This window comes from Mastacembelus armatus, chromosome 21, assembly GCF_900324485.2.
Source record: "Mastacembelus armatus chromosome 21, fMasArm1.2, whole genome shotgun sequence".
Lineage (NCBI taxonomy): Eukaryota > Metazoa > Chordata > Actinopteri > Synbranchiformes > Mastacembelidae > Mastacembelus > Mastacembelus armatus.
The window spans coordinates 27,101,914-27,126,934 of record NC_046653.1 but is presented as its reverse complement, the minus strand read 5'-3'; the positions used below and the strand labels follow the sequence as shown (position 1 = coordinate 27,126,934).

The window sequence follows — 25,021 nt, the reverse complement described above, 5'->3', positions numbered from 1 at the left end:
TGGAAGTTCTGGTAGGACATCCATGATGGCAACATCTAGGGAGGTTCGCTCGGAGTCATTCATTTTTTCACTGAAAAAGAAATGCCACCTTCAAACATAACACAAAAATGTACAATAGATATACAATATATACAAAGATGTACAATACATGTCAAATATTTACAATAAGTAGTAAGTGAGCTTTAACTACACCTTCCTTATTTTGCCACAATACTGTGTTTCAGTGGAATGACTTGGTATCCATCAAGAATGTATGATACCAAAGGACAAAAATCGGGCAGGTCATTAATGTTAATACACTGTAACCCAAGACTCTCCTTTGTCACAGAAGACAGATGGTATTCTGAGAGGAAGATGCCTTTGTGGATATCTATCAAAACATACACAGATGTTTCATTTTGAATCAAGATGAGTAGAAGTTCACCAAACTCCATATGCTCATCATTTCTGTACATAAGAAACTGTCCTTTTTTATTTGCCGTGCCCTTCTACTGCATGTCTGTGATAACTGTGGTATTGCTTTCCAAAAAGGCCAACTCCTTGACTGCATGTTTAATAGGGTCACTGTAGAGGTTGAGATAAAACGCACAGCTGTCCTTCCCTACTGCAAGGGAAGGGAAGTCACTTTCACTTTCACTTAAAACTGCCCCAGTACCTCCTGAGTTTGTTTCACTTCACACCTGACCCTTATAGACTCATTAGATGAACAATAGATGTGAGCAAAGCTGAGGGTCGTTAGGATCTAATGGCAGACCCGTGTTATGTGGCCGGGCAGTGGAAAAGGCCCAAACCTCGACTTTGAACTAGTTGAAAGTTCACCATAAAACCAGTTAAACTCACAATCTTGGGGAGATTTTTTCAAGAATTGGTGTATTACTTAGTACATCTGAATATTAAAAGAAAAAATTATAAGAACAGACTGTTTATTGGACTTATTCAATAAAAATACATACATGTATAAATAGCTAAATTCCTGGCAATAATGATACTAAGGTACACTACACAAATGACTACGGCCTGAGGGATAACTAGAGGAGCCCTTAAAGCAACCGCTACCTATTTATTTATTTATATAATTTCATTTAATTTATTTCATTTCTGTTTATTCATTCATTCACCTTAGCCAAAGGCAGATGACAGCTGACGACTCTCACTACTGACATACTTAACTACACGACCACCTGAATTTCCTTCAGGGATGAATAAACTTTACCTTATCTTATTATTTATGTAATGGCACTTTCCTGCTAAATCAGTGATAGTTTCATAGTCAGTTTCTACAAATTCCTGATCCTTCTTTGGTTAATTTGTCCATTAACAAACACTTGTTAATCACAGGTACATCAACAGGTCAGACAATGATTGTCTGCCAGCAGAAACCACCAAATCTTAACTTTACATGTGTTCCATCGTCTGACGGTAACTGGCCCAATATTAAATTATTACATCAGACAAACGCAGCATTGAACTAAATCTAAATATGTTGAGCTCATTTTAAAAACATCAGACAAAAGGGAAAAACCTCAGGAAACACATTTCAAAGACAGACCCCCCTCCCTGGACAGTTACAGTGAACAGGACTGACAAAGGTCCATCCAACATTAACCAGACTCAGGCTGTTGGACTCTGGTTCCCTCAGTGTTGCTTTGGTGTGTGTGTGTGTCCCACTGTGTGTTCTGCAGATGCAGACGAGCCCATGATGAGGAAATAACTACCTGACAGCAACACCACAGTTTATTTTAGGTTTATTGTGTTTTACATTTTTTCTCATCACAAATGTCAGAAATGCTTAGTTACAAACAAACCTGTCCTTTCAACATGGTCAAAGGCCACATCTGACATGAAAACCATCAGACATGCTCCAGCACCGACCACCACACACACTCAAACTTTCTTCTCCTGTTTGTCCAGGCACACAGGGTCATTCAGGTCCCAGCTGGACGTGAAAAATAATGAATTTCTCTGGTGTCAGCATGTGCAGCAGTGACAGACACAGCTGGGAACAGTAAATATGATTTTTACTGGTTATTATTTACACATTGTGCTGTTCAGTCTCAAGTAAAGAGTGTCTGTAGTAAACAGTAAAGACACTTATGGAGAACAGACACGTTAATCATTATTTCACTGTTAATGCATCAGATGATTCTGGCTGGACAGAACAACCTGTTGAGATGTTTAGAAATTTCTTTCATTTTCAGCCCATATATCAGTGGATTAAACAAAGAGTGATACACAATTGTTTGTAATGTCATTATTAAACGTGCAGTTTTTGGAAAACTGGATTCAACTCGAGCTATAACAATATCATACACATTCAAACAGGAGTAACAGATTAAAACCATCAGGTGAGGTAAACAGGTCTCTGCAGCTTTTCTCCTGACTTCTCTACCACTTCGATAGGTGATAATAAATATCTTTGTGTATGTGAAAACTATGAAGAGAAAAGGGAGAATTAAGAGATCTACTAAAGCAACTACACCATATACAGATATTATATTTGATCTTATGCAATGAAGTCCATAAATTGCATTGTTACAAAATATTCCTTTGACAGTAAAGTTACACAGTTTAGTTTCAGCACTCAGTATTGTTGGTACAGCAGTATGACAGGCAGCTAAAAACCAAGCAAGAACCAGGAAAATACAGATGTTTGTTTTTGTCATGATAGTTGGATACTGCAGAGGTTTACATATAGACACATACCTGTCATAGGACATGGCTGCCAACAGTAAAAACTCAGCACTGCCTAAAGAATAATTTGTAAAGAATTGAACAAGACAGGCTGAATATGATATGATCTGTTTTTCAGATAAAACATCGATCAGTAGCTTTGGGTAGATATTAGTGCTGTAAAGAACAGAGTTGAGTAACAAAGCTGCAATGAAAATGTACATAGGCTCATGGAGGTTTTTGTGAATCCAGATAAGACACACAATAGTAGAGTTAAAGCAGACTATTAAAATATAAACAGTAAACATTAGCAAAAAATAAACATATCTGTATTTGTGAACTTCCACATAACCATCAAGATTTATATGTGTAATATTTAATTCATTCTCCATTTATGTTTCATATAACTAATGTTTAATAATCACAGCAGATAAAGAAAAAATCTAATTCCAATAATCATTCATGATAACAATGTTATCAATATCCAACCTGTACTGGAGCATCTTATCCATTCACTGACCAATGACTTTCACTGCACTTGTGTGTTGACCTGCTCCCTTCAGAGAGTGAAGTGTTCAAAGCTGTGGAAAGTTTTTATTAGTTTGCTTTACCCTCCATGGATCTCATTAAAGTCTCCACCATAAAAGATATCCAAAGTACTTAATCAAACCCTGGAGGCCTGAGATTACTGCACCATTTGATCTATTTTACTTCCGCATGCATCCTGTAATAAAGTATCAGCTACTACCATGGTTTCCAGACTATGAGTTGCTTTCAACAAAAACAGCCTTTTTGAAGGAAAAAAAAAGTGTATAAGTCACTTCAGTGTATAAGTCACGTTTCCATATCCCATTTATTTCTAAAATTCTAGAAAAAGCTGTTGCTAAGCAGCTATCAAACCACTTACACAGAAAGAAACTATTTGAAGATCTTCAATCAGGATTTAGAGCACATCATAGTACAGAAACAGCACTGTTAAAAGTCACCAACAATCATCTTTTAGCCTAAGATAATGGACTCAACTCTGTAGTTGTGCTGCTTTTGACACCACCGACCACAGCATCTTATTACAGAGACTGGAGCATGTGATTGGAATCAAAGAAACAGTATTAAATTGATTCCAATTTTATTTATCAGGAAGATTCCAATTTGTTCATGATGAACCTTCCATGCACTCAAAAGTTAGTCAGGGAGTTCCACAAGGTTCTGTGTTAGGACCGATTCTGTTCACCTTATACATGTTTCTCTTAGCCAATGTTATTAGGTAGCACTGCATTAATTACCACTGCTATGCAGATGGCTCTGGGCTATATCTATCTATGAAATCATCTACCCAACATTTGCTGCTGTTTCTCCTGGATCACATCAGGTTTAGTACGATGTTGCAAATGTCCCTCTCCCCAGAAACAATTTCCAGCTCTTCCTTTGGGATCCATCATCATAAGCAGACCTTCTGGGTCTGCCTGCTACCATTTGGAAGTGCCCAGGAAACCTCAAGTAAAAGTCATCCAGGAGGTATCCTAAACAGATGCCTGAATCGTGTCAGCTGGCTTCTTTGGGTGCAAAGGAGCAGCAGTTTTACTCCGAGCACTCTTTCCATATCAGAACCCTACGAACAAAACCCATTATTCCCACTTTAAGTCACAAAGACTGCCCTAGTAGCTGCTGAAAGTCATGGCCTGCTGAAGCCTACAGGACCTCATCTACACGTTGAAGAACATAAATTGGATCGCAGACAAGGGGTTGGGAATGTGTTTCATTTTTTCCCAAGAATGCAGATACAACTCTCATTCCGGTTATACAAGGATGAAAGACTCATAGCAAGACTGCCTGTACCCTTTGCTCCTGCAGTGACCCCTTCAAGACTCCCAAGGGAACCCAGTCATAAGCAAAGGTAAAGACTTGGTCCATTGCTTCACGGCCAGTTAATCATGTGCAGATGAACTAAAATGTTGCCTGCATCTGCTGCTTCAAATAAATTATTCACCTGCACCTATAATTTTGTCCGATATGGATCTGTGCACTCGACCTGCAGCCAATCATCAGTTTAATTACTCTAATTCTTTGTTTTAAGCATGATGTTATAATGATTGATCTCAACCACCCACAACCCACCCATAATTAATCAGAATGCATTTTCTTATTACTTCACCAACCTGACCCGCGGATTATCCCACAAATGTAACCGCCATCCGCGTATCACTAACGGCAGGGTTGAATCTGCATTGTTCCTTCAGTAATTGATTGGAGCCTCCTTTCCAACACCCTTGCATAGGCTTTCCTAGGGAGGGTGAGCACTGTGATGCCTTTGTGATTGGCAAAAACCCTTGACTTCCCTTTTTTAAAGATAGGAACCCCCACCCCAGTCTGCCACTCCATATGCACTGTCCCCATGTTCTGTGTGACACTGAAGAAGTGTGTCATCCAAGAAACACCCACAATGTCCAGTGCTTTCAGCATCTTTGCCACTGATGAGTATCTCAACTACATCAGCAACTACCAAAAACCATTAGAGTACATGTACATTGGGCTCAGGAGTTCCTCAAAATGATCCTTCCGCCACCTGATGATATTGCTAGTCTGGGTCAGCAGTTCTCCCCCCTGCAGAACACAGCCTGCATCAGACCCTGCCTTCCCTTCCTGAGTCATCCCATGGTTTGCCAAAATTTCCTTGAGATCAAACAAAAGTTCTTCTCTGCAGCCTTTCTGAAATCCCCTTAAAACCAGGTTTGGCCTTCAACGACCGCTGCGACTGCAGTCCTTCTCTGACATGCTGATGCCATATGAACCATCTCGAACTTTGAGAACATCAGGGACAGGCCTTCTGCTCGTGCCCAACTCAGGACTAAACAGGGAGAAGCAGCGTTTCAGTTATATGCAGCTAAAACCTGGAATAGTCTTCCTGATGATGTTAGACAAGCCTCATCTCTGGCAATGTTTAAGTCCAATCTAAAAAGAGGAGGCGGTTCTGCTGACACCAGTCCACGAAGTCCTGCATCAGTCTTCTGTACTCTGCGTGATCGCCATCCGTGATGAGCCCGACAATCTCACAGTCGTCAGAGAACTTCTGCAGAACACAGCCGTCCGTGTTGTGTCTGAAGACTGCAGTGTAGAGGGTGAAGAGGATGGAGGCCAGGACGGTCCTCTGGGGGGCCCCCACACTGCAGGTCAGGATGTCGGACACACTGTCCCGGGCTCTCACAAACTGGGGTCGGTTTGTGAGGTAGTCCAGGATCCACTCCGGCAGGTCAAAGTCCACGCCGGCCTTCTCCAGTTTGTCCCTTAAAAACACCGGCTGTATGGTGTTGAATGGGCTGGAGAAGTCAAAGAACAGAATTCTCACAGCACTGCTGGGCTTCTCCAGGTGTGGCAGCAGCACGGTGAAGCAGGAAGATGATGGCGTCCTCAACTCCGATGCCAGGTCGGTAGGTGAACTGCAGCGGGACCATCACTGAGCTCACCACGGAGTGGAGGTGGCCCACTGAAACACTTCTGAATGGGGCCTATTGTGTATTGTGGAAATATAAGTGTTGCTCTCAGTGAGAACAGTTTGCTCTAACCTTGACTGTTTGATAAGGGCCCAGTTGTCTTTCTGTGGGAAATCACCTCCATTTTGTGTTACCATGAAGACTGATGTGTTGACCATGACCTTGTTACTCCTTGCAAGTAAAACTTCTATATAATCTTACCAAAGTTCGTCCTCTGAGTCTATTTGGTAAAAGAATTTACCTAACACATTCATTCACCTTAGCCAAAGGCAGATGACAGCTGACGACACTACTGACATACTTCACGTTTCTAATAGATTTTCCCCGCTCAGCGACACACCCGCTGAAAAACCGACTGATAATTGGCGATTCCATAGTCAGGAACGTGAAAATAGAGAGCGACCAGCGACCATAGTCAAATGTATTCCTGGGGCCAGAGCGGGCGACATCGAGTCAAATCTGAAGCTGCTGGCTAAGGCTAACCGTAAATATGGAAAAATTATTATTCACGTCGGCAGCAATGACACCCGATTACGCCAATCGGAGGTCACTAAAATTAATGTTGAGTCAGTGTGTAACTTTGCTAAATTAATGTCGGATTCCGAAATTTTCCCAATCTGACCAGCGATGACATGTTTAGCTGCATGTCGTCGTTTTGTCGCTGGCTGTCTAGGTGGTGTCCAGCAAACGATGTGGGCTTCATAGACAATTCGGTCACTTTCTGGTGAAAACCCGGTCTGGTAGCGAAGGATGGCATCCATCCCACTTTGAATGGTGCAGCTCTCTAGAAATTTGAAATTAGTTTATTAATTAACCTAAAGCCTGACAATCCAGGGTGGGGACTGGGACACAGAGACTCAGTCTAAAACGCCTGTCTGCAGTTTCCTTAGAGCCCCTCATCCCCCCTCAAACCACATAGAGACTGTGTCTGCCCCTTGAACATATAAATCAAATAAATCAGAAGTTAACAGAAGAGGAGTTATTCATAAAAACGTAATAAAAATTAAGACCACTCCTCTTATTGAACAGAAAAACAGAACAGGCACATGTGGATTATTAAATATTAGGTCTCTTTCACCTAAGTCTCTGTTAGTAAATGATTTGATAACTGATCACCAAATTGACCTACTTTATCTTACTGAAACCTGGTTACAGCAGGATGAATATGTCAGTCTGAATGAATCAACCCCCTCAGTCATAAAAACTGTCATGTTCCTCGAAGCACAGGTCGAGGTGGAGGAGTAGCTGCAATCTTCCACTCAAACTTATTAAACTTTCATCCTCAGAACAGTTATAACTCATTTGAGAGCCTCACTCTTAGTCTCTCTCATCCAAACACAAAAACCAGTTCTACTTGTCACTGTGTACCGTCCACCTGTCCCTTACTCAAGACTTTTTAACTGAATTCCCAGACTTCCTGTCTGATTTACTGCTTAGATCAGATAAAGTCATTATAGTGGGAGATTTTAACATTCATGTAGATGTTGAAAATAACAGCCTCAGCATTGCATTTAATTCTATATTAAATTCAATTGGTTTCACTCAAAATGTTAATAAACCCACCCACTGTTTCAATCACACCCTTGATCTTGTTCTGACCTATGGCATCGAAATTGAACATCTAATAGTTTTTCCCCCAAATCCTGTTTTGTCAGATCATTCTTTAATAACTTTTGAATTTAAAATGATGGATCATGCAGCGTTTGGAAGAAAATTCCACTACAGCAAATGTTTATCTGACAACGCTGTTAATAAATTTAAGAAAATGATTCCATCTTTATTTACATCTATGCCAAGTATAAACATAGTGGAGGGCAGTTGCTTCAGTCCCATTCCCTACCAAATTGATCATGTTGTTGACAGCGCTGTAGCCTCACTGTGTGAAATGCTTGATTCTGTAGCCCCTCTGAAAAAGAAGTTAGTGATTCAGAGAAGACTAGCCCCATGGTATAATTTACATATTCGTACCTTAAAGCAGGCATCACGAAGGCTGGAAAGGAAGTGGCGTTCCACAAACTTAGAGGAATATTTTCTAGCCTGGAAAAACAGTCTACTAACATATAAAAAAGCTCTCCGTAAAGCCAGAACTGCATACTATTCATCACTAATAGAGGAAAATAAGAACAATCCCAGTTTCTTTTCAGCACTGTAGCCAGGCTGACAAAAAGTCACAGCTCTGTTGAGCCCAGTGTTCCCTTAGCTCTCAGCAGTGATGAATTTATGAGTTTCTTTACAAATAAAATCACAACTATTAGAGATAAAATTCAGCAGATGCTTCCTATACCTGCAATAAATGAATCTTCTACTACAGTAGGTCTTGAATCATCTGTAGGACCTCAGTTATGTTTAGACTGCTTCTCTCCCATAGATCTCTCTGAATTTACATCAGTAGTTGCTTCATCGAAATCATCAACGTGTCTCTTAGACCCCATCCCGACTAGACCCCATCCCTGCCATTAATGAACTCATCTTTATTAGACTTGGTAAATTAATCTCTAGTATCAGGCTACGTACCACAGGCCTTTAAGACTGCAGTAATCAAACCTTTGCTCAAAAAGCCTAGTCTTGATCCAGGAGTCTTGGCTAATTATAGACCAATATCCAACCTGCCATTTATTTCTAAAATCCTAGAAAAGGCTGTTGCTAAGCAGCTATCAGACCACTTACACAGGAATGAACTATTTGAAGATTTTCAATCAGGATTTAGAGCACATCATAGTACAGAAACAGCACTGTTGAAATTTCCAGGAGAGTTATTAATAAAGCCTCGTTGTCCTGCGTTTGGGTCCTGTCTCTCCTTCCTCTCTCCAGCACTCCAAACACGTAACATAGACTGCCCGAGGACCATCAGTGCACTGAGCTCCCCTACCCTAACCCTCCCTTCCATATTATACTGTATATTGTGATGTATATTGCTGAGTGGTTAGCACTGTTGCAGTGTCCATATGCCTGTAGTGGAGGTCACAGTCCACAGACCATGCTGAAGGTTTATCCTTCTCTGTGCCCCCAAAACATTAGCACCATAGGAAACTGCCTGTGTCAGCTATACCATGGGCCTCCACTGGTTCAGGCCTGTAGAGTCTGATGTTGTTCACATGACGACAGCTCTTGGTGGAGAGTTTAATGAGATCCATGGAGGGAGAAACAAGCTGATAAAAATCAACCCACAGAGTCAAACAGGTCACTTTGTATTCTGGAGGTTTGTATTTGTTGCAATATTTCAACACACACACAAGTTCATGTCAAGGTCGGGTATCAGTGAATACATTAGACAATCCAATGACAGATATACTGTATAATATGTTCATGTGATCTTTGCTTTGATACTTCAAGTCTTTGTCATTAACACTTTGTTTTTAAACCTTAATGGATAATAACCTAAATATAACATATATAACTATTGATGCATATGTGGAACTGGACAAATACAGATTTGTTTATTTTGTGATCATGTTTACAGCATATATTCTAATAATCTGCAGTAATTCTACTATTGTGTGTCTGATAGTGATTCACAAAAACCTCCATGAGCCTATGTACATTTTCATTGCAGCTTTGTTACTGAACTCTGTTTTTTTCAGCACTGCTATCTACCCAAAGATTCTGTTTGATGTTTTATCTGAAAAACAGATCATATCATATCCAGCATGTCTCTTTCAGTTTCAAGTTGGTTATTCTTTAGGTGGTTCAGAGTTTTTATTGTTGGCAGCCATGTCCTATGACAGGTATGTGTCTATATGTAAACCTCTGCAGTATCCAACTATCATGAGGAAAAGAAACGTGTATATTTTACTGGTTACAGCTTGGATTCTGCCTGCTGGTCAGTTAGCAGTGCGAACTGGAATGAATGCTGATGTTAAACTCTGTAAGTTTAATTTCAGAGGTATTACCTGTAACAGCACAATTGACCATCTGTTTTGCAGTAGAGAGAGAGGTATATTTGGTTTGATTTGTTTTGTTAATCTTTTAATTCTCCCTGTGCTTTTCGTCCTTTTTACCTACATAAGGATATTTATAAATCACCTATCGAAGTGGTAGAGAAGTCAGGAGAAAAGCTGCACAGACCTGTTTACCTCACCTGATTGTTCTAATCAACTTTTCTTGTTTGGGTTCATTTGATGTACTTCTAGTTCAAATGGAAACAGATTTTCCGAAAATTGTGCGTTTAATAATGTCGATACAAATAATTTTGTATCATCCTCTTTTCAATCCAATCATATATGGACTAAAAATGAAAGAAATTTATAAACACCTCAGGAAATTGTTCTGTCCAGGTAAAACAGTCTAATGTACTAACACTGATAACTGTTGTACAGTCATTGTTTAGTGTCAGAATGAAACAGAGATGTGATTTCTCTGAGCCTTGAAAAGTATTGAGTGTAAAGATGTTTCTAAAACCCTAAATCACAGTAAAGAGCATTATCAGCTTCAACTACACTATGTAATCACTACTAACTAAGCAATTTGCTGCAGAACCCAGAAATACAGTTTGATTCTAATTGTCAGTTTGATTCTTGTGTTTCCAGTTTGTTGTGGCTTAACTGTTAATTGACTGAATATTTTCATATTGGCATCATATCTGGGTGTATTGTTAAAGTATAAACACTCCATTGTCAGTTTATTAGGTCCACCTAACTATAACTTTGTCAGTCTAATCCAACAGTCCTGTAATAAATCCTCCTTCATGAAGGTGATAATGTTCAGTTTGTGGTCCAACTGTTTCAGAGACGTGTTGATTCAACTTGTTGATCATTTTGGAGGTTGTAGTTTGTCATGCTGCTGAATTGGATTGCATTGTACTGACATGAATCTCTTTTCTTTTCTCTACCCTCTTTCATATCATTGAGTTCAGCCTAAAAAACAACACCACCTCTCTGTATAATGCAGCGGAGTTCAAGAGGAGAGCAGACTACATCTTCTAAAATAATCATACAGTTCAGTCTGCACCTCTTTGAAACACAAACTGAACATTATCACCTTCATGAAGGAGGATTTATTACAGGACTGTTGGATTAAAGTGACAAAGTTTGGTGTTAATAAACTGACAACCGAGTGTGTACAGTCTAGGACAAAAAATCCTTCGTTTCTAATATCACTAACATCTTAAATGATGCTTCTTAAAATAATTATTGGATTTATAGGTTTAAGTGTTGAATATTTATTTTTTGTCTATTTAAATACAAAGGCATGAGAGAAACGCTAACCAGCCCAACATTCAACCTCAATGTAGCAAAACTGACACCGCCTTTTAATTCAATTTAAGTTCAACTTTTGTCTTGTTAGTCCACAGAGTATTTTCTCAAAAGTCTTGGGGATCATCAAGATGTTTTCTGGCAAAACTGAGACGAGCCTTTATGTTCTTTTTGCTGAGCAGCGGTTTATGTCGTGGAACTCTGCCATGCAGACCATTTTTACCCAGTCTCTTTCTTATGGTGGAGTCATAAACAGTGACCTTAACAGAGGGAAGTGAGGCCTGCAGTTCTTTGGATGATATTGTGGGGCCTTTTGTGACCTCTTGGATTAGTTGTCGCTGCGCTCTTGGGGTAATTTTGGTTGGCCGGCCCCTCCTGGGAAGGTTCTCCACTGTTCCATGTTTTCGCCATTTGTAGATAATGGCTCTCACTGTGGTTCACTGCAGTCCCAAAGCTTTAAATTGGCTTTAGAACCTTTTCCAGACTGATAGATATTAATTACTCTCTCATTTGTTTTTGAATTTCTTTGGATCTCGGCATGATGTCTAGCTTTTTAGGATCTTTTGGTCTACTTCACTTTGTCAGGCAGGTCCCATTTCAGTGATTTCTTGATTGCAAACAGGTGTGGCAGTAATCAGGACTGGGTGTGGCTAGAGGAATTGAAGTCAGGTGTAATAAACCACGATTAGGTTATGTTTTAACGGGGGACATACACACACACACACACTTTTCCACACAGGGCTATGATGTGTTTACCTGTGTTATCTCTGACTAATATTTTCATTTGTTTGATGATCTGAAACATTAAAGTGTGACAAACATGCAAAAAAATAAGAAATCAGGAAGGGGACCAACACTTTTTAACACCACTGTATGTTTAAAATCCTTGAAGAAGCTGTTGCTAAGCAGCTATCAGGCCACTTACACAGGACTGAACTATTTGAAGATTTTGAATCAGGACTTAGAGCACATCATAGCACAGAAACAGCAGTTAAAAGTCACCAACGATCTTATTACAGAGACTGGAGCATGTGACTGGAATCAAATGAACAGCATTAAAGTGGTTCCAATTTATTGGACAGATTCCAATTTGTTCATGTTCATGAAGAACCTTCCGCACGTACAAAAATAAGTCATGGAGTTCCACAAGATTCTGTAGTAGGACTGATTCTTTTCACCTTAAACATGCTTCCCTTAGCTAGTGTTATTAGGAAGCACTGTATTAATCACCACTGCTATGCAGATGACTCTGGGCTATATCTATCTATGAAATCATCTATCGAACAATTTGTTATTTCTGCTGGACTGCAGCAGGTTCAGAAAGGCGGTACAAATGTCCCTCTCCCCAAAAACAATTTCCAGCTTTTTCTTGGGATCCCAAGTCATTAGCAGACCAGATGACTTATGTAATCTCTCCGGTGCCTTCTGGGTCTGCCTGCTACCAGTTGGACGTGCCCAAGCAACTTCCAGTTAAAGTAGTTAAAGTCATATAGGAGATATCCTAATCAGATGCCTGAACAACCTCAGCTGGCTTCTTCTTTTTACTCTGAACACTCTTTGCATGTCATAACCCCACAAACAAAACTCATTACTTCCACATTAAGCTGCAGTCTGATTCTTTCAGTCACTACTCAAAGATTATGGCCATAGGTGAGATTTAGAACATCAATTGATGGATAAATTGCTTTGACCTCATCTTAAAACTGCCCCAGTACCTGCTGAAAGTTATGGTCTGCTGAAGCCCACAGGACCAATTGACTGCACATTGAAAATCAAAAACTGTATCGCAGACAAGGGGCTGAGAATGTGTTTGATTTCTTCCCAAGAATGCAAACACAACTCTCACTATACAAGGATGAACTTGTGTAGTGAGAGTTGTATACTCCTGCAGTGCCCTCTACAAGACTCCCAAGAGAACCCAATCGTAAGCCTTCCACAAAATAATGTAGGTCAGATGGAAAAATTCCCAAGACCCGTCAAGGCAACTGGACTTTTAGTTTTTAGCTCAATACTTTTCACTATTCATCCAAGTACCTTCATCAGTCTAAGAAAAAGCTGGTATGGGATCTCAAATTTCTCCTTCAGGTTGGTTTCACTCCAGTGCAAGTCCAAACAGGCTCATTAGGTGAGCTATGTAAATTGGGTGAGTCGTAAGGCCGACAGTCCTGAGTTTGTTTCACTTCGCACCTGACCCGATGTCAGGTTTACGCTACACTGACATGGTTCTTTCCCTGAAAGCAATGAAACACACGACAACTTTGTACCGAGTATATACTCTGCAAGTGAGAACCGCCTCAGTTGCAAACGGAGAGAAGAGACTTTCTTCTCTCCCCATGCGACTTACACCCTTCTCCTCTCCTCTTCACTTAGCAGTCCTTTATTTGTATAGTAGGGAACAAAACCAGACACAGGATACATGGGTGCAATAAAACTTCAGTTCATCATGGGTCATAAGGTTATGGAGGTCAGGTGGAGAAACAGACCTCTCACATAAACATCCTGTCTTCAGATCTAATTCCACAATGGCAACTTTTGTCCTTATAACCCCAACACCCGAATAGGCTCATTAAATGAACAAAAGATGTGAGCAAAGCTGAGGGTCGTTAGGATCTAATGGCAGACCCGTGTTATGTGGCCGGGCAGTGGACAAGGCCCAAACCTCGACTTTGAACTAGTTGACAGTTCACCATAAAACCAGTTAAACTCACACCAATTCTTTAAAGAATCTCCCCATGATTGTATTACTTAGTACATCTGAATATTAAAAGAAAAAATTATAAGAACAGACTGTTTATTGGACTTATTCAATAAAAATACATACATGTATAAATACCTAAATTCCTGGCAATAATGATACTAAGGTACACTACACAAATGACTACGGCCTGAGGGATAACTAGAGGAGCCCTTAAAGCAACTGCTACCAATTTATTTATTTATTTATATAATTTCATTTAATTTATTTCATTTCTGTTTATTCATTCATTCACCTTAGCCAAAGGCAGATGACAGCTGACGACTCTCACTACTGACATACTTAACTACACGACTACCTGAATTTCCTTTAGGGATGAATAAACTTTACCTTATCTTATTATTTATGTAATGGCACTTTCCTGCTAAATCAGTGATAGTTTCATAGTCAGTTTCTACAAATTCCTGATCCTTCTTTGGTTAATTTGTCCATTAACAAACACTTGTTAATCACAGGTACATCAACAGGTCAGACAATGATTGTCTGCCAGCAGAAACCACCAAATCTTAACTTTACATGTGTTCCATCGTCTGACGGTAACTGGCCCAATATTAAATTATTACATCAGACAAACGCAGCATTGAACTAAATCTAAATATGTTGAGCTCATTTTAAAAACATCAGACAAAAGGGAAAAACCTCAGGAAACACATTTCAAAGACAGACCCCCCTCCCTGGACAGTTACAGTGAACATGACTGACAAAGGTCCATCCAACATTAACCAGACTCAGGCTGTTGGACTCTGGTTCCCTCACTGTTGGTTTGGTGTGTGTGTGTGTCCCACGGTGTGTTCTGCAGATGCAGATGAGCCCATGATGAGGAAATAACTACCTGACAGCAACAACACAGTTTATTTTAGGTTTATTGTGTTTTACATTTTTTCTCATCACAAATGTCAGAAATGCTTAGTTACAAACAAACCTGTCCTTTCAACATGGTCAAACGCCACATCTGACATGAAAACCATCAGACATGCTCCAGCACCGACCACCACACACACTCAAACTTTCTTCTCCTGTTTGTCCAGGCACACAGGGTCATTCAGGTCCCAGCTGGACGTGAAAAATAATGAATTTCTCTGGTGTCAGCATGTGCAGCAGTGACAGACACAGCTGGGAACAGTAAATATGATTTTTACTGGTTATTATTTACACATTGTGCTGTTCAGTCTCAAGTAAAGAGTGTCTGTAGTAAACAGTAAAGACACTTATGGAAAACAGACACGTTAATCATTATTTCACTGTTAATACATCAGATGTTTCTGGCTGGACAGAACAACCTGTTGAGATGTTTAGAAATTTCTTTCATTTTCAGCCCATATATCAGTGGATTAAACAAAGAGTGATACACAATTGTTTGTAATGTCATTATTAAACGTGCAGTTTTTGGAAAACTGGATTCAACTCGAGCTATAACAATATCATACACACTCAAAGAGGAGAAACTGATTAAAACCATCAGGTGAGGTAAACAGGTCTCTGCAGCTTTTCTCCTGACTTCTCTACCACTTCGATAGGCGATAATAAGTATCTTTGTGTATGTGAAAACTATGAAGAGAAAAGGGAGAATTATCAGATCTACTACAGCAACTACACCATATACAGATAGAGCACTTTTTTGTACACAAAGAAGTCCATAAATTGCATTGTTACACACGATTCCTTTGAAAGTAAAGTTACACAGTTTAGTTTCAGCACTCAGTATTGTTGGGACAACAACATGACAGGCAGCTAAAACCCAAGCAAGAACCAGTAAAATACAGATGTTTGTTTTTGTCATGATAGTTGGATACTGCAGAGGTTTACATATAGACACATACCTGTCATAGGACATGGCTGCCAACAGTAAAAACTCTGCACTGCTTAAAGAGTATAATATAAAATACTGAAAGATACAGGCTGAATATGATATGATCTGTTTTTCAGATAAAAAGTCGATCAGTAGCTTTGGGTAGATATTAGTGCTGTAAAGAACAGAGTTGAGTAACAAAGCTGCAATGAAAATGTACATAGGCTCATGGAGGTTTTGATGATTGAAGATAAGACACACAATAGTAGAATTAAAGCAGATTATTAGAATATATGCTGTAAACATGGTCACAAAATAAACAAATCTATATTTGTGAACTTCCACATACCCATCAAGTGTTATATAAGATACATTTAATTCAGCATCCATTAATATAGTCAGAAATTAAACAATGAATAATATGAACAAACTGTATGACAGGCATTTAGAAACTAGTCTCACAATGAGAATTTTATACACATTGAATGTGATTTTCTCTTTCAGATACCTGACCTGTAGTTTATGTCCAGATCGGAGAAAGTGAACTTTAGGAGTCTGCGGAAAGACTCTATGAGTCGTCCTCACCCTCTGTGGGTCTCATTAAAATCTCTACAAAAATATTTTCATGTCAACAACGTCTTCAAGCTCTGGAGGCCTGGACTCATTAGATCTTGTGTGTTTACGTCTTCCTTAATTTGGTGACAAACTGCCAGCTGACCACGGATACAGAGGACTGTATCTTGCATTTGCTTTCTCTTTTTCAGAGAGAAGAATAAAAACTCATCTGATTGAAATCATGTTTCTGCTGAGCACTATAAGAGCTTGTCATTACTGAAAGCTGTTTAATGCAAGGTCGTGTTCCCCCAAATTTCTACATCATGCCACTGAGGTGGTCACATGATGCATTTTTATTGGAGGACTGGAAGGTGCTGACTCTCATCCTGGTGCATGTTGAATGTTATGGTCTCATGAAGCCAACTGAACCACATCATCAGCAAAAAAACTGACAAGCAATGCTGAGTTTCCCACCGTTCCCAACCCTAACTCCTATCGCAGTAGGTGGTGGCCCCACATGTGAGTTATTTTTCTGAATGGGCTCTAAAGGTAAAGACCTGGCAACTAGATGGTCACTGCTGATCTTCCTTCCCAAATCCAGCTCTAGAAATGGGCCAGACTTTCCCTAATCTGAACGAGGTGACACAACTCTGAATAGTCTACTTCCCTGAAGTGTTTCTGAATCACTCTTGGTCTGGGCCCTGCCATGACATGATGCAGACTGGATGGTTAGTGTTTTCTAGGTTTAACCTGATGACTATCCAGGCCCCCTTGAGAGGCTCCAGTGACAAAAGCAGTGGAAGTGGGTAGTGTTTATATACTGCAATGGGGTTTAGTCCCCAGTAGTCAGTGCAGGGTCTCAAGCCACTGTCCTTCTGCATGAGGGAAAGCCTTACTACTGCCAGGGGAGGAGGAGGGAGGAATTATACCAGCCTCTAGGCCTTCTCAAATGCGTCACAGTCTCTGGTTGGGACAGGAAATAAAGCTTCCTTCTGAGGGGGCATAGTTCCTCGCAGAAGATCAATGGTGTAGTCATACCATCGATGAGTGACTGAACACTCCCTTCAAGTCCCAGTACTCGAGTCACAGTCTGTAATTCCATGGGGTCTTGGTACAAAGCACGTCTGGCGGCAGCCTGAAGACAGATGACCAGAGTAGTTATATAATGGTTTATCTAGTGGTGGGCACACGAAGGGGGGTTAAAAATGGAGCATATGGTATCATAAATTAATAAAATAATAAAATGATGATACTCTCTCCGCCTACCGGGTGACACTAACTGCTATTGGTAGCGTGACGACATGTAGGCAGTACGTATGCGCGTGTTACGTAGCATCCGGTCCGTGGTATTTAATACCTGCGGGAGGAGCGGAGCAGAACTTTTTTCGGACGTGGCCGATAGTAAAATCAGAGGAAACATACTGATCTTCCCTTCAGGTATGTGGGCCCTTTGTTTGACTGCTTTATTGTGAGTGAGCGCGGGGGTTGAGTGTATTGAAATTATATTATTATATTTGAAAAAAGCTTAAATCCATCAGGTGCTGCTTCGAAAGCATTGGTGGACCGCGAATCGACAGACCAGATGATTGTTGGAGGTATGTATGCTTTAGCTTTTTATTCTACAATGTTTTTATAAAGTTGTATAGGTTTTTCACAGTCTGATACTATGGGTCTATTGAAAATGGTTGTTTCACCAGGTAACGGTGTTAATATTAATTTAAAGAAAATCAGTGTTTTAGTGCCAGCATCGCTAATAATCTTTCTATGTCTTGCGGTGCAGACAGGAACAATCAAGCCCTGTATTCTAATACCAAAGCGAGTGAACTGCCAGGAGGGGGTGCGTTTCCAAACACACGACTCCCCTCATCCACGAACCATCTGGCTCTAGCTACATGATGCCCACTATTATCTGATAATAAACCCTAAGGGTTATTACTGTGGGGGCACTCAGATCAGGCATCATGCATCAGTGTTAAATACAGCCCCCACCCCTTAAAGAGGCAGAAGAAGAACCCCGTGACAATTATATTCTGTGTGACTTTGAAACCAGATACAGTGATGTGAAGCATGAGGCCAATTATGTCTGTGCCATGGAAATGAATGAGATGAGTGACCCCTACCCATTTTGTTACACTAGTGTTAATTGCGTGGCTGCGTTTGGATGTAATATGTATAAGGGGTACACATTCATTGTTCATAATGCTTCAGGTATTGATAGCTATATAATACTTGAATACTTTGTGAGACAGCGCATCACCCCCCTCGTGATTATGAAGGGCAGCAGAGTAATTCTGATGTACGATGACGATTATAGTCGTCGATGGATCGACTCGTACAGCTTTCTGCCTATGAGCCTGGCTAAAACACCGGCCGCCTTAGACTTTGAGTGGTATAATGAGGTTAAAGACACACCATTTAAAATGCAGGGTGAGCTGAGCCATTACTGCCACAATGATGTGGAAGTACTGTGGAAGGCCTGCATGATCTACCGCGCAGCATTTATGCATCAAGCTGTATGGGAGAATTTAAGAAGCTCTTCCTGCCTCATGATACTCTTGCTCTCACATACGGGGGGATGTACATTAAGTGTAATAAAGTATTTTCAGATGTGTCTGTGCAGTAGCTGGAATATGTGGCTTATTCTGAAAAGCGAGTGATTAGACGCGCTGAACACAAGGTGGGTTTGTACTGGGTGGATGGGTTCGATGTTGCCTCAAACACATGTTTTGAATTTTCTGGCTGTTACTTTTATCGCTGCATCAAGTGTTACCCAGAATCCTCTGCTAATAATGTGGGGCTTTATGCACAGTTTAACAACAAGGTCGAGGCTCTATGGATTCTTCCTGAGCTCACTGTGATTGTGATGTCGGAGTGTGAGTGGAATCAGTTAAAACAGATTCAGCTGTCAAGACATTTCTTGCAGATTACAAGAAACCTGAGCGCCTGAACCCTAGGGATGCGCTTTTCGGCAGCAGGACGAAATCTATGAAACTCCTACATGTGACAGACTGTGCAGTAGGGGAAAAAGTACACTATTATGACTTCACAAGTCTTTATCCAATTGCCACCCACAGATAATAGTAGGCAATTTTGCCAGTACTGAAAATTTTTTTGGGCTAGTCAAATGCAACTGGCACCAATGTCTTACCATCTAGAGGGCTGTACCATCCTGTTCTGCCCCACAGCTGCCATCACAAGCTCATGTTCCCTCTCTGCCGGACATGCAGTGAGGAGTTGAATCAGGTCAGTGAGTGAAAGCACAGTGACCATGAGAGGCAGCTGACCGGGACGTGGGTTTGAAAAGCAGTTGAAAAGGGGTATAGGATCCTATGCATTGATGAAGTGTGGCATTTTCCAAAAAAGACTGACACTTTGTTCAAAGACTATGTCAAGACATTTCTGAAATGGAAACAAGAGGCATCGGGCTACCCCAAACACACCAAAACAGAGGAGGAACAGCAAAAATATGTCGCAGACTATTTTGCTCATGAAGGCATCAGACTAAACCCTGACAAGATAGCTGTCAATAAGACAGTCAGGAGCTGCAACAAGCTACTTCTAAACTCCCTGTGGGGTAGGTTTAGCATGAGAACCAATTTGGTTCATGTGAGTTGATTACAGAGCCTGAGAGATTCACGCTAATTCAGAGCTAATGTTTAATGACCATTTTGATGTTAGACAGTTCTGTTTCATCTCCGATGAAATAGCAATGGTTCAGTGGTGCGGTAGATGATGTGAATGTGTTCATTGACGCAGTGACAACAGCTCACGCCAGGCTCATGTTGTACGACCTACTGGACAAGTTGTAACAGAGAGTTCCGTACTGTTATACTGATTCTCTTATCTTCACATCTAGACCCGGGGATGGACCCCTCCCCTAGGCCCATACCTGGGGGAATTGACAGATGAGTTGTGTGGTGAGGACGGTGAGGATGATTTCATCAGAGAGTTTGTGTCAGGTGGACCCAAATGCTATGCTTACCATACGCGAGAGGGAAGACACAGGTAAAATGTAAAGGGGTAACTGAATTCTGCTAACGCGGCTGTTGTGATTCAGGAGTCACTGGTGGGGCTTGTCAAATCATTCGTGGCTGATCAGAAATCAGACCGTCACATCACCAGATCTACCAGGTTGCCCTTTCATCTATTCCCAGGAAATTAAGGAACAAATCAAATGTTTTCCAGGGAGAACACATTCTTGGTGAATCAGAGGGGTCACATGAGTCTTCCATTAGATCGTAACAACCCCAACCTGAGCTCACTCCTTTTATTCCCCTAATGAGCCTATTCAGGCCAGGTGTGAAGTGAAACCAACTCAGGAGTATGGGTCTAACAATCTTTACATAGCTAACCTAATGAGCCTATGGCACTAGGGGTGTACTGAAACCAACCTGGGAGATAAATTAGAGTTTCCAGACCAGCTTTTTCTCAGATTGATGAAGCCACTTGGATGGTTGGTGAAATATTTCAATTTAAAAAACTGAAAGTCCAGTTGACATGACTCAACCTTTAGATAACTTCCCCTGGACAAGTTAGTTTTTTGTGTCTGGAACGCTGAGTGGCATATTTGATTGTTGCCTGCCTGCCCGCCGAGTGGCAGAGATATTTAGTTTGCTTACCTGAGCCTGGTCGATCCAGGTTTAATAAAATTTGTGTCCTGCATTTGGGTCCTCGCCTCTCTACATTCATAACACTATATCAGAGAAAATTATAGGTGCGGGCAGGTGGTGGGTGAATAATTTATTTGAAACAGCAGGTGCAGGTGACATTTTATTTCATTTGCACATCACTAAATGGCCGTGAAGCAATGGACCAAGTCCTTTTCCATTCAGCCTACATGATTTAATGGACTTAATAAATTGCTTATAACTGGGTTTCCTTGGGAGTCTTGTAGGGGTCAAAGGGTACTGGCAGTCTTGCTATGAGTCTTTCAACCTTGTATAACCGGAATAGTCCAGTTGACATGACTCAACCTTTAGATAACTTCCCCTGGACAAGTTAGTTTTTTGTGTCTGGAACGCTGAGTGGCATATTTGATTGTTGCCTGCCTGCCCGCCGAGTGGCAGAGATATTTAGTTTGCTTACCTGAGCCTGGTCGATCCAGGTTTAATAAAATTTGTGTCCTGCATTTGGGTCCTCGCCTCTCTACATTCATAACACTATATCAGAGAAAATTATAGGTGCGGGCAGGTGGTGGGTGAATAATTTATTTGAAACAGCAGGTGCAGGTGACATTTTATTTCATTTGCACATCACTAAATGGCCGTGAAGCAATGGACCAAGTCCTTTTCCATTCAGCCTACATGATTTAATGGACTTAATAAATTGCTTATAACTGGGTTTCCTTGGGAGTCTTGTAGGGGTCAAAGGGTACTGGCAGTCTTGCTATGAGTCTTTCAACCTTGTATAACCGGAATGAGAGTTATATCTGCATTCTTGGGAGAAAATGAAACACATTCCCAACCCCTTGTCTGCGATCCAATTTATGTTCTTCAAGGTGCAGAGGTCCTGTGGGCTCTAGCAGGCCATGACTTTCAGCAGGTACTAGGGCAGTGTTTGTGACTTAAAGTGGGAATAATGGGTTTTGTTTGTAGGGTTCTGATATGGAAAGAGGGCTCGGAGTAAAACTGCTGCTCCTTTGCACCCAAAGAAGCCAGCTGACACTATTCAGGCATCTGTTTAGGATACCTCCTGGATGACTTTTACTGGAGGTTTCCTGGGCACTTTCAAATGGTAGCAGGCAGACCCAGAAGGTCTGCTTATGATGATGGAAGAGGCGGAAATTGTTTCTGGTGAACAGAATCAGTCCTTGCACAGAACCTTGTGGAACTCCCTGACTAACTTTTGAGTGCATGGAAGGTTCATCATGAACAAATTGGAATCTGCCTGATAAATAAGATTGGAATTAATTTAATGCTGTTTCTTTGATTCCAATCACATGCTCCAGTCTCTGTAATAAGATGCTGTGGTCGGTGGTGTCGAAAGCAGCACAAGTACAGAGTTGAGTCCATTATCTTAGGATAAAAGATGGTTGTTGGTGACTTTTAACAGTGCTGTTTCTGTACTATAATGTGCTCTAAATCCTGATTGAAGATCTTCAAATAGTTTATTTCTGTGTAAGTGGTTTGATAGCTGCTTAGCAACAGTTTCTTCAAGGATTTTAGAAATAAATGGGATATGGAAAAGTGACTTATACACTGGCTGAGTGGTTAGCACTGTTGCCTCACAGCAAGAAGGTTGTGGGTTCGCAACCTAGCCTTTCTGTGTGGAGATGCATGTTTTCCCTGTGTTTGCGTGGGTTTACTCTGGGTACTCTGGTTTCCTCCCACAGTCCAAAAACATGTATGTTAGGTTGATTGGTGACTCTAAATTGCCCATAGGAGTGTGTGTGAGGTTGTCTGTCCTTTGTGTGTCTCTATGTGGCCCTGTGATGGACTGGTGACCTGTCCAGGGTGTACCCCTGCCTTTCACCCGAGAGAGAGCTGGGATAGGCTCCAGCAGATCCCCGTGACCCTGGCTTTCAGGAAAAAGTGGGTATAGAAGATGGATGGACTTATACACTGAAGTGATTCATATACGTTTTTTTTTCCATTTGAAAAAGGCTGTTTTTGTTAAAAACGACTCATAGTCTGGAAACCATGGTAGTAGCTGATACTTTATTACAGGGTGCGTGCTGAAGTAAAAGATCAAATGGAGCATTAATCTCAGGCCTCCAGGGTTTGATTAAGTACTTTGGATATTTTTTATGGTGGAGCCTTTAATGAGATCCATGGAGGGTAAAGCAAACTAATAAAAACTTTCCACAGCTTTAAACACTTCACTCTCTGAAGGGAGCAGATCAACACACAAGTGCAGTGAAAGTCATTGGTCAGTGAATGGATAAGATGCTCCAGTACAGGTTGGATGTTGATAACATTGTTATCATGAATGATTATTGGAATTAGATTTTTTCTTTATCTGCTGTGATTATTGAACATTAGCTACAGGCAACATTAATGGAGAATGAATTAAATATTACACATATAAATCTTGATGGTTATGTGGAAGTTCACAAATACAGATATGTTTATTTTTTGCTAATGTTTACTGTTTATATTCAAATAGTCTGCTTTAACTCTACTATTGTGTGTCTTATCTGGATTCACAAAAACCTCCATGAGCCTATGTACATTTTCATTGCAGCTTTGTTACTGAACTCTGTTGTTTTCAGCACTAATATCTACCCAAAGCTACTGATCGATGTTTTATCTGAAAAACAGATCATATCATATTCAGCCTGTCTCTTTCAGTTTTTTATATTTTACTCTTTAGGTTGTTCAGAGTTTTTACTTTTGGCAGCCATGTCCTATGACAGGTATGTGTCTATATGTAAACCTCTGCAGTATCCAACTATCATGACAAAAACAAACATCTGTATTTTACTGGTTCTTGCTTGGGTTTTAGCTGCCTGTCATATTGCAATCCCAACAATACTGAGTGCTGAAACTAAACTGTGTAACTTTACTTTCAAAGGAATCGTGTGTAACAATGCAATTTATGAGCTTCACTGCGTAAGATCAAATATAATATCTGTATATGGTGTAGTTGCTTTAGTAGATCTCTTAATTCTCCCTTTTATCTTCATAGTTTTCACATACACAAAGATTCTTATAATCGCCTATCGAAGTGGTAGAGAAGTCAGGAGAAAAGCTGCAGAGACCTGTTTACCTCACCTGATGGTTTTAATCAGTTACTCCTGTTTGAGTGTGTATGATATTGTTATAGCTCGAGTTGAATCCAGTTTTCCAAAAACTGCACGTTTAATAATGACTTTACAAACAATTGTGTATCACTCTTTGTTTAATCCACTGATATATGGGCTGAAAATGAAAGAAATTTCTAAACATCTCAACAGGTTGTTCTGTCCAGCCAGAAAGATCTGATGCATTAACAGTGAAATAATGATTAACGTGTCTGTTCTCCATAAGTGTCTTTACTGTTTACTACAGACACTCTTTACTTGAGACTGAACAGCACAATGTGTAAATAATAACCAGTAAAAATCATATTTACTGTTCCCAGCTGTGTCTGTCACTGCTGCACATGCTGACACCAGAGAAATTAGTTATTTTTCACGTCCAGCTGGGACCTGAATGACCCTGTGTGCCTGGACAAACAGGAGAAGAAAGTTTGAGTGTGTGTGGTGGTCGGTGCTGGAGCATGTCTGATGGTTTTCATGTCAGATGTGGCCTTTGACCATGTTGAAATGACAGGTTTGTTTGTAACTAAGCATTTCTGACATTTGTGATGAGAAAAAATGTAAAACACAATAAACCTAAAATAAACTGTGTTGTTGCTGTCAGGTAGTTATTTCCTCATCATGGGCTCATCTGCATCTGCAGAACACACAGTGGGACACACACACACACCAAAGCAACACTGAGGGAACCAGAGTCCAACAGCCTGAGTCTGGTTAATGTTGGATGGACCTTTGTCAGTCCTGTTCACTGTAACTGTCCAGGGAGGAGGGTCTGTCTTTGAAATGTGTTTCCTGAGGTTTCACTTCACTTCAATAGACGATAATAAGTATCTC

At 40.6% G+C, this 25,021-nt stretch overlaps 3 protein-coding genes and 1 pseudogene across 3 annotated transcripts; 2 read left to right on the top strand and 2 right to left on the bottom strand.

Moving 5' to 3' along the window:
* Positions 1-2,135: 2,135 nt before the first annotated feature.
* Positions 2,136-3,062, bottom strand: LOC113123844 (olfactory receptor 11A1-like). The gene has a single exon (XM_026296167.1). It carries the CDS (start codon positions 3,060-3,062, stop codon positions 2,136-2,138), a length of 927 nt encoding a protein of 308 aa, XP_026151952.1.
* A 6,462-nt stretch (positions 3,063-9,524) lies between these two features.
* Positions 9,525-10,419, top strand: LOC113122930 (olfactory receptor 11A1-like; annotated as a pseudogene).
* Positions 10,420-15,357: 4,938 nt separating this feature from the next.
* Positions 15,358-16,284, bottom strand: LOC113123211 (olfactory receptor 11A1-like). The gene has a single exon (XM_026295032.1). It carries the CDS (start codon positions 16,282-16,284, stop codon positions 15,358-15,360), a length of 927 nt encoding a protein of 308 aa, XP_026150817.1.
* A 7,160-nt stretch (positions 16,285-23,444) lies between these two features.
* Positions 23,445-24,371, top strand: LOC113123770 (olfactory receptor 11A1-like). Its single transcript, XM_026296038.1, has one exon. It carries the CDS (start codon positions 23,445-23,447, stop codon positions 24,369-24,371), a length of 927 nt encoding a protein of 308 aa, XP_026151823.1.
* Positions 24,372-25,021: the final 650 nt, after the last annotated feature.